Source organism: Salvia hispanica, chromosome 3 (assembly GCF_029641045.1).
Source record: "Salvia hispanica isolate PSC_SH4W2 chromosome 3, Shi_PSC_v1, whole genome shotgun sequence".
NCBI lineage: Eukaryota > Viridiplantae > Streptophyta > Magnoliopsida > Lamiales > Lamiaceae > Salvia > Salvia hispanica.
Genome location: NC_142694.1, coordinates 18342219 through 18351587, shown reverse-complemented (window position 1 = coordinate 18351587; position 9369 = coordinate 18342219). Strand labels below are relative to the sequence as shown.

The following is a 9369-nucleotide window of genomic DNA, read 5'->3' as shown; positions in this document are numbered from 1 at the left end:
TCAAAATTAATCTTGTATTGATGAACGGAGGAATATCATTTTTAATCTATAATATTTCAAAATTACAGACATTACACTTTTCCTTTTAAACTATCTTACAAAACATATTCTATCATATTTTATTTTATAAAAAGAGTTATTTCTAATATTAATATAAACATACTATTTTTCTTTTCAATTATGACATGAAACAACATATTCTAAAATTTGAAATAGTAAGATTTAATGAAGTGGCACGACACCATTGGCTCCACCACCTCTACGAAATCCTAGTCGGCTTTCTTCCCAATTACAGTCCACCAAACTCCAGAGTCTCCGCTTGATTCAAACAGACCTCACTCCCTCCGTCGCAATGGCGATCTCTCCCACCACATTCGCCGTCGCCGCTCTCCTCCTCATTACCCACCTCACATCCCCCGCCGCATCCATCTCCTCCGACCCCGTCGTCACCGAGCTCTCTGTCCTCCAATCCCAGTCCCCCACCGGCGTCATCCGCCTCTCCGACTCCCTCCTCCGCCGCATCCTCTCCCTCCCCACGCCCCGCCCCTTCCACGCCCTAATCTTCTTCGATGCACACCACCTCCACTCCAAGCCCGAGCTCTCTCTCCCCACACTCAAATCCGAATTCGCCCTAGTTTCCGCCTCTTTCCAATCCAACAACCCTAATCACAAATCCAAACTCTTCTTCTTCGAAGTCGAATTCCAGGAATCTCAATCCTCATTCGCCCAATTCGGCGTCAACTCCCTCCCTCACATCCGCCTCATCCCGCCGACCGCCTCCGATGTCAAAACGCAATCGATTCAAATGGACGGCGCCGATTACTCGAGGCTGGCCGATTCCATGGCCGAATTCATCGAATCCAGAGCTCAATTGACCGTCGGCCAGATCAATCGCCCCCCTGTGGTTTCGAGGAAACAAATCGCATTCATAATCGCTGTAATCCTGCTCATGACCCCCTTCTTCCTGAAGAAATTGATCGCTGGCAACACCATTTTCCACGATAAGAACGTATGGATGGCGGGGGCGGTTTTCGTCTACTTCTTCAGCGTTTCGGGGGCGATGTTCAACATAATTAGGAAAATGCCGTTGGTAATTGCGGACAGGCAGGATCCGTCGAAGCTGGTGTTCTTCTACCAAGGATCAGGGATGCAGCTGGGGGCGGAGGGGTTCTCGATCGGCTTCTTGTACACGATCGTGGGGCTGCTGCTGGCTTTTGTGGCTCATGTATTGGTGAGGGTGAAGAACAAGACTTTTCAGAGGGCTGTGATGCTGTTTGCGCTTTTCGTGTCGTTCTGGGCCGTGAAGAAGGTGATTAACTTGGATAATTGGAAGACCGGGTATAGCATTCATGCCTACTTACCTTCGAGCTGGCAGTGATGGCTTTGGTAAGAAATTGATGTTGGTTGAATTTGTAGTTGTAGTTCTTACAGTCACAGACATACTTGAGGCTTTCTTCTTTTGATTGGATATGCAATACTGAATATTTTTGCTAGATGGTTTGTTCCCTTGCTGATGGCTTTTCAGTTACTAGTAATTACAATTTGAACTTTCCACTCTTGAATGCATCTATTTTTGTGTCTGTTTTTGTTTGATGTGCTTTCTTTCAGTGTTTCTATGTTGAATGAAGTATGTTGTGAAATGAAGGAAACCAAAGTATAACCTGAAAATTGGTGCTGTCATATCCCGAAACGAATGAGTTTTGGCCTTAAAAGTAGACTGCTGAGGTTGCTGTCCATCTTATGCTCATTCTATCAATAGGATTCACAACAATGTTTACTGTCCATTTATGCTCCTTCCATCAATAGGATTCACAACAAAGATTGTAGAATGTTCTCATACGCATACACCATCAGTAGGGCTCGTAACCAAGTTTCCAGAAATACAGTATTGTTGTCTTCTATTTATTCGTCTTTGGTTAGCCAGGATTGGTTATGCAACTTATGTTTGACTTTGTTAATTTGCAGTGCTAGTACTAGTGATACTCACCTGTTTGAGAGTGAAATTACTTGCATAGATTTTGAGTTATCTGAGTTCATTCAAGTGCCATTTTGATAGCAATGGAGAGTCGATGGCTCCAAATACACTGAACTCGTAGATTTGTACCTATGAAGGGAGTATTCTGAGTTCACGTGGTTCTTTCTCTAGTGGCATGAACGCTTATACATCCTGTGACAATGGCACAGATTTCATATTCGGAGGAACTAAATTCTCTTTCTCAATTCGAGGTTATAGGTCTAGTAACTCGTATTCTTCTTTGTCTTCTTTTTGCACTCTTCCTTCTGTTGTGACTGAAGTTTGAAAATATCACATAAGTATGCCGTGAATGTTGCTGGAGTAGTGTATGAATGCTCTGCTGAGTGATGATCTATTCATTGGTAGTATCTCTCAGTTTCTAAACAGTGCTTTCTTTCCTTTCTTTTTTGCATTCAACCCAAGGCTATTCATAGGGAGAATATATTCCTTGAGTCCAAATCAAACTTGGACCCTCACAATCTCACTTAAAAGGTAGACATAAATAAGGATTCAACAAAAAGTCTCATAGCAGGGCCGGCAAGAAAGCATGCATATCTAAAAATTCTTTGCTTAAGCATGCAGCAGCAGCAAGATTCCCTATAGATATAAATCACAATTACCCCTTCCTAATTCTGGCACACTTAGTTGCAAATTGTTGGGATATGGAAGAACAAGCCGAACTTGTCGGATTAGCCTTCGTGGAGCACTACTACCACCTGTTCGACCACGACCGGGCCACCCTCATCTCGCTCTACAATCCGACGTCTATGCTCACGTTTGAGGGGCAGAGGATACAAGGGGCTGATCACATCTCGGCCAAGATCAACCAGCTGCCGTTTGATCAATGCCGCCATGCAATCAGCACCGTTGATTGCCAGCCGTCAGCCGTTGCCGGTGGTGTCGTCGTCTCTGTCAGTGGCAGTCTTCATCTGCAGGGGGAGGAGCATTCCTTGAGGTTTAGCCAGGTGCCAAGTATATCCTAATAGTAGGCAACATTATTGATAAAACGAGTTCATTTTAGAATTGAAACTAATATTTATCCATGAAAATAAGGATTTCTTAAAAATTTCTTGTAATGAACTGCAGATGTTTCACTTGATTCCGACGGGAGAAGGTGGCTATTTCGTGCAGAACGATATGTTTCGACTAAACTATGGTTGATTTCTACACTTTGGAGTTGTTATGAACTTACATTTTATTTCACATTTATTCGATGCTGGGTTGGTTGTCATGTTGTGGTTATGCATATATGCAATGTGCCATTTCGATATATATTTATCTTTTGGACTATAGATGAAAAGATATATCTCTCATAATTAGACACGTTAATAGGCTTTTCTCTGTAAATTCTCAATTGTATTTGACTTAAAACAACCAATTAGTTATCCCGCCGTACGGGTGGAAAATGCATTCAATGTTTCGTATAAGAGATGTTATTCACATTTTTAAAACAACCAATTACTTTATTAAATGTACTATAAATCAAGACATGATAAAGTTTATTCAAAAAAACAAACAAAAAGTTTATATATCATGGAAAAAGAACACCCTAAAAATTTACTGAAAATTAAATTAAAATTGGAAAGAGAAGACTAAAAACTTTAATGTTAGAAGGCTAAAATTGTCGAAGGAGGCTCCATTCGTGATTCTAACACTTAAAATGATTAAACCACATATCACAATACATTATAGTGGTAAGTGGTAAGTGGTAACTGGAATCGATCGACGTTGGTGGACGAGATTACAATTATTATGTAAGTCGAGTTCGACAACTTAAGTCAAGTGCATCTCAAGCATTTGATTAGAGATGCATTATGCGGTGTGAATGATATATACAAATTATTTGCTTTCTCAATTTCACGTGTTTGGACTACTAGTAATTCCTATCATCATTTAATGATACATATCGAAAAACACAGACATGAAACTATATCTAGAGGCATAATTGTATGTTGAAAAATGAAAAAAAAAACCCAGAAAATACTACTTATGAACGTTTTTACATTCAAAATATTCGGATATTGACCAGTGTCTCTAAAATAGAAAAATATATTAACAACTCTCCGGTCTTGTATTATTTTGCAACATTAGTGAATTAATTAAATTTGAATATCCTAATTAATTTAGTCCATGTTTATTTTTGATCAATTATTTTCTTCCTAGAAATTGACCCCCCACAAGGCCACAAACCCCCACCAATTTTTTGGGAGAATTTAGCGGTTTTCCCTCATCTCTCCTTCCTTCTCTCTGCCCTTCCATCTCCTCTCTTCCAAAATATTCCCACACCCACCAACACACAATTCGCGTTGGATTACTTCTCCGACAACGCCACCGACACCACCCTTATATTTCCTCTAAATCATTTCTTCGTTCCATGCCAACCTTAATTCTTCCACCAATCACCTCATCAATCACCTCCAATCATTGAAGAAATAATCCCCTTTTATCCAATTCATAATTTCGTCGCATGCATATATATTAATATAGGCCTATTGTGGCATGTTTACACCAACATTATTTGTAGATATATATACGCCTCTTTTATATCTCATGTAAGGTTTCATTTCACTCCTTTTCCTTTATTGCGTGATGCTTGATTAGAACTTTTAGTATTATTATGAAAATACTTGACTGCAAATGGAGAGATGCCTATAACAATTTAATTGTGATTATCAATTAATACTTTATGGCACTATTGCTTTGGAAGTAGGCAAAGGAGGAATCCTTTTTGACATATTGGTGGTGCTTTGTCCTACATTGTGATTCATATCCTACGATTTCTGATATGGGAACAAAAATGAAGGGGATATATAAAGGAGTCAAATACGGCATCACCAATATGTTTGGTAATTAATTTTTCCTATTTCTCTAAAATTAATCTAGTGTTTGGGGGCTTATTTAATTAGCAGTATTGTCTGGTCTTGCAGCAGTGAAGGAACCAGAAATGGAAATTGGGGGTCCCACTGATGTCAAACATGTAGCACATATAGGGATGGATGGCTCCTCCGGAAATGCACCCTCTTGGGTAAATAATAGTAGTATTCATTTTCATACTAATTTATAATAGAATTGGTGTTGTGATATAGGTATATAGTTTAGATGTCAAAGAATTGGTCTGTACTATTGTTACAAATGCAGATGAATGAATACAAGACCGGGAATGATTTTGCAACGACATCAATTGGTAATTCTGCCTCTGGTTCTGGATCCACCGGCATGTCTCCGTGGTCATCTCGAGGTCACCCTCTTATCATCTCTATCATTTTTTGGTTGGAATTCTCATTAATATTCGCTAAAAAACTGCTAAGGAATTTTTTTTATTCAAATAAGGGCGTTAATTTGTGTTTTAAATGCACCATCTACGCTTCAATTTAACCATGCTTTTCTGTTGAATAAATTTTTAGTCATTTTTTAATATTTTCCAATGTAATTGAATCTATTTTTTATTATTATAAGATGAGTTTGTTGTAATGTATATTACACGTGACATATGTTTATAAATATACATGCAAAGAAAATTGAGTATCTAGGGTTTGTAATACTATAAAATTTCACATGGTTCTCTTTAAAACTCAGTCTTAATGTTTTTCTTTTGATATCTTGATAAGTGAATAGTGATCAGAGGTTGGTTTATCATGAACAGAATTTGGCGATTCCGTAAGGCACGATGAGAACTCAACGGAGGCTGCTCCTGTGAAGAAGAAGGAGAGGAGGAAGAAGCCAAGATCGAATAACGTTAGCTCACCAAAATCATCGAACGGCTCTTGTTCATCAAGGCCTTCAAGGCAAGGAAAGCAAAAGACAAAATTCATGGAAAACAATGCAAAAGCAACAAACATCCAAGTTGTGTAGAATTAAAAGTTGTGAATTTCTTCCATTTTCTCCACCTCTTCAATAAGGGGACTTCTTGTTTTGTTCCTACACTGGAGAGTTAATTAATATCCAATTGATGTTGTAGGAAATCTGTGGCATTTAGTGAAAATGAGCCAAAAGATCAAACACTATATATAATGATTGATATGAGAAACTAAATTTCTTTTTTCTTCTTTTAAACTTAGTTTCTTCCTCGGAGTTGAGACGATGAGGACTTTGTACATATTTGGTTACTTGTTACTTTTGTTGACAAATAATTGTGCCGATTTGAATACTATTATTATTTGATCTTAACAAGCAATACAAGTGTATTATATTTTTCATTTTGTAGTGTCATTTTTCCGAGCCTAGTTTCTTGAATTGGTATCTTTTAAATAAGTGGAGGTTTTTTTTTTTTTACAATTGTCTACAACTTTAATCATAGTCCAAAAGTTTTCATCCCACTTAAATAATGGTTGGTTAGTCATGTATAAGCTTCTGACTAGAATGTCTTTAATTTGTGTTGTTATTTTCAATTTAAGAATTTTAATAAAGTATTTATATGTTTTTGAGTTAGTTATTATAAGTGGATAGTAATTAAAAAATAAAATTATCTTGTGGTATAATTTGAGCCTTGATATTTGGTTTGGGGTCCATCATTCATATTGGGCCTAAATACATATAGCAGCCCATATAAGTAGTTCTCAAAATTAAAAAGAATAGAAAAATGAGGCCCAAATAAATGTTTGAAACACAGACGACTTAACCGTCACACCGCCGATACCTTCGTCCCTTCTCTCTGTCTCTGAAATTCTACATCTCCATTTCACCGCCGATTAAACGCAAAAACGGTCGATTGCATCCAGTCTTTTGATCGTCTCGGTGTTGGATGCTGTTTTGGAAACTCTGATTGAGTATTGTTCAATTAGGGGAAAGGGTAAATAAACAGAAAAATGATTGCGGATTTCCACCTATTGCGGACAATCAGCGCCGCGATGCGCCACCGCCAAATCGGGGAAGGCCTCTCCAATATCCATCGCCGCTTGTTACACCTCGGTCCAGACACCGTTGAAGAGTTATTCGAAAGGCATGTAGTGAAGGACGATAACAAGCACCTCGATGATGACGAAAAGGAACTTTTGACTCGGCAGCGACTCACCAGCACTCGCCGCGAGGCTCTAAGCCTGTACCGTGATATCATCCGAGCGACTCGCTTCTTCATGTGGCCTGACTCGCGAGGCGTCCTTTGGCGCGATGTTTTGAGGGAAAATGCGCGCAAGGAATTCGAGGCTGCGCGCTTTGAGAAGGACCCGGAGGTAGTGACTCGGCTGCTTATCGGAGGACGGGACGCAGTGCAGGCGGCGATCGATAAGCTCGTGGAGAAGCAGAAGGAGCAAATCGAGAAGGAAAGCAATGAGTCGCGCCGCTGATGATGTTAATGGTAATTACATCAGATTTGGAATTGAATATGCCGTTCTTAATTGAATCTGGAATCGCTCCTATGCCATATTTCCAAGTTAAATTACTCAAGGGTAGCAATTTCTGCCCCTTTTTTTCTGGAGCTGTTTATCGCAGTTATCTATTTTTTGGGGGAAATTGGGGATTAAATGGGATTTGTATGCTATAGGTCTCCGGTGTCTAGCCTGTACATGCTTATGTTGTTCATATAACATAGAATAAAGGTTTTGAATTTGTGGTTTATTTGTATGTTGGAGAAACATGATTGGTGGAGCATGTGAGTTAGTCTAATGTGAAGCTAGAAGCTTAACCCTAAAATGGATGAGGAACAGATGAAATTGAAGCTCTTTGGGTATTGCTGTTTAAAAACTTATCTGAATCTTCGACAAGTAATTGTCTTTAGTGGCCATATGAATATGGATGGCAGATCAAGGTTTTCTTCAACCTTTTTGGTCCCTCTTAGAATAAGTCAACTTAGTTAGCAACTCCATCTTTTTACACAAGTCAGGGTTATAGAGAACGGAGTAAAAAACAGACAGGAAATGCCACAGTCATCTCTATGGATGATTCATTACCTTAATGGTTTATGCATATGCCGGTGTGTAGGGGAAGTTTATCACATCTAATGCATTTTTTGGTTTGTATATTTACTTGTAGATGATCGAGAGCTTTGCCCAATCACATAACTTATATTGGTTGCTTCAGTACACACTTATAGTGAATAAAGCTTGTGGTTCTGTTCTACTTCCAAACCTTGCTAGTTGATGAAAATCAAGTCTGCTATTTTATCTTTCCTAGCTAAGTGCGCCAACTCAATTTGTATCCAGGATTGTCACCATATCTTTTACTGTTAATATTAGAAGAAAGAGTTGTTGATGCTAGTTTATCTTGTCTAAAAAAGGTTTAATCAAGAGAGATGCGTAACTATTATAGTGTTCTTAATGATTACATGTAATCATGAGCCCCAATCCAATTGAGATCCAATAACTGAAAAGGGTGTATCTATTCCAACCTTTTTAAACTTGCATTCATTAATTTTACTCCCTCATGTTCTCGTCAAGCTTGACTAGTAAGCTCAGACGTGAAATTTGTAAATTTGAGCTGTAGATGATGCTTGGTTTTATCTGAGTGGTGAGAAGCAAGTTGATGAAAATTTTATATGATATGACAACCTAAATGTATTACTACCTGTAGATATCCACGTTTCTGGCTGTAGATTGGATTCAAATCAAATAGCCTCAGATCGTTCTTGGTAATGGCTACTTTTTTAATATGCAACCATGAACCTGGAGAACGATAGAGTATGCATATTAGCTAGAAAAGTTGTCTGATATAATCTTCAGGATCATAATATTACTAAGCAAGACCAATGTTATGGCTCAGTAACAGATATGCCTCCTTGAGTGCTACAAATGTATCTGTTATCTTTCTTCAGCAATACTTCTTGGAGAGAGGGTCGGTGTAGGAATCAGGTTTTAGTTTGTTTATATTCTATTTTCATGCAAATGAATTAATGGAGTATACATGCTAAGGAAAGGAAGGAGGAGAGTAATTTGGATATATGAACACTCAAATGCTCTAAATCTAATGCCTTATGAATTATTCATACAATGCTGGAGTGAATTCCTCAGCTTATGTATTTTTTCTTCTCTCTACTTTCCAGTTTAAAATTTCTATGAATTTGCAATCAGGTTTTATTCTTAGGAATAAAGAGGCCCATATAATTGATAATCTCATTTTTTCGGATGTAGAAGCCTTCCGAGTGTTCACCGTTTTCTTCAACATTAAAAGCGTGCGACCAACATAACATGGGTTAATTGGACAACTGCGTATGGGTTTCATGTGAAGTCGTAAGATTTTCCAGCATTGTTATTGTATAAGGAAAAGTTGTAAACTAGGCAATTTAAATGGATTCATACTTGTTTTTGAACTCTTTTTTTCCCTTGGAGAAGGGAAGTTTGTAAAACAGGCAGTTCATTAGATTTACTACTTCTTTAGTGGGAAAAATCACAAGAGTTAATATATCAAAATATTCATTTTGCTTT

General features: G+C 38.1%; 4 protein-coding genes across 10 annotated transcripts; all 4 read left to right on the top strand.

Moving 5' to 3' along the window:
- The first annotated feature begins 267 nt into the window (after positions 1-267).
- LOC125198927 (putative dolichyl-diphosphooligosaccharide--protein glycosyltransferase subunit 3B) lies at positions 268-3262 on the top strand. 2 transcript variants are annotated; one of them, XM_089069230.1, is made up of 2 exons: positions 268-1386; positions 3101-3262. In XM_089069230.1, the coding sequence occupies exon 1, from the start codon at positions 353-355 to the stop codon at positions 1376-1378; it is 1026 nt and encodes a 341-aa protein (XP_088925356.1). In that variant the 5' UTR covers positions 268-352; the 3' UTR covers positions 1379-1386; positions 3101-3262. The 2 variants fall into 2 exon arrangements, with proteins under 2 accessions (XP_088925356.1, XP_088925355.1); XM_089069229.1 differs by lacking the exon at positions 3101-3262 and adding an exon at positions 1966-2416.
- NTL (NTF2-like protein) lies at positions 1261-3262 on the top strand. 2 transcript variants are annotated; one of them, XM_048116657.2, is made up of 3 exons: positions 1261-1386; positions 2660-2979; positions 3101-3262. In XM_048116657.2, the coding sequence occupies exons 1-3, from the start codon at positions 1350-1352 to the stop codon at positions 3173-3175; spliced, it is 432 nt and encodes a 143-aa protein (XP_047972614.2). In that variant the 5' UTR covers positions 1261-1349; the 3' UTR covers positions 3176-3262. The 2 variants fall into 2 exon arrangements, with proteins under 2 accessions (XP_047972614.2, XP_088925357.1); XM_089069231.1 differs by having other exon boundaries at positions 1264-1386; positions 2597-2999.
- Positions 3263-4224: 962 nt separating this feature from the next.
- On the top strand, positions 4225-6067 carry LOC125208883 (CRIB domain-containing protein RIC5-like). 3 transcript variants are annotated; one of them, XM_089069342.1, is made up of 5 exons: positions 4225-4566; positions 4722-4860; positions 4945-5039; positions 5153-5252; positions 5658-6067. In XM_089069342.1, exons 2-5 carry the CDS (start codon positions 4800-4802, stop codon positions 5864-5866), a joined length of 465 nt encoding a protein of 154 aa, XP_088925468.1. In that variant the 5' UTR covers positions 4225-4566; positions 4722-4799; the 3' UTR covers positions 5867-6067. The 3 variants fall into 3 exon arrangements, with proteins under 3 accessions (XP_088925468.1, XP_047964344.1, XP_047964345.1); XM_048108387.2 differs by having other exon boundaries at positions 4226-4566; positions 4725-4860; positions 4942-5039; XM_048108388.2 differs by having other exon boundaries at positions 4226-4566; positions 4942-5039.
- Positions 6068-6613: 546 nt separating this feature from the next.
- Positions 6614-9369, top strand: EMB1793 (LYR family of Fe/S cluster biogenesis protein). 3 transcript variants are annotated; one of them, XM_048109350.2, is made up of 2 exons: positions 6614-7307; positions 9079-9369. In XM_048109350.2, exon 1 carries the CDS (start codon positions 6820-6822, stop codon positions 7294-7296), a length of 477 nt encoding a protein of 158 aa, XP_047965307.1. In that variant the 5' UTR covers positions 6614-6819; the 3' UTR covers positions 7297-7307; positions 9079-9369. The 3 variants fall into 3 exon arrangements, with proteins under 3 accessions (XP_047965307.1, XP_047965306.1, XP_047965305.1); XM_048109349.2 differs by having other exon boundaries at positions 9076-9369; XM_048109348.2 differs by lacking the exon at positions 9079-9369 and adding an exon at positions 7982-8205.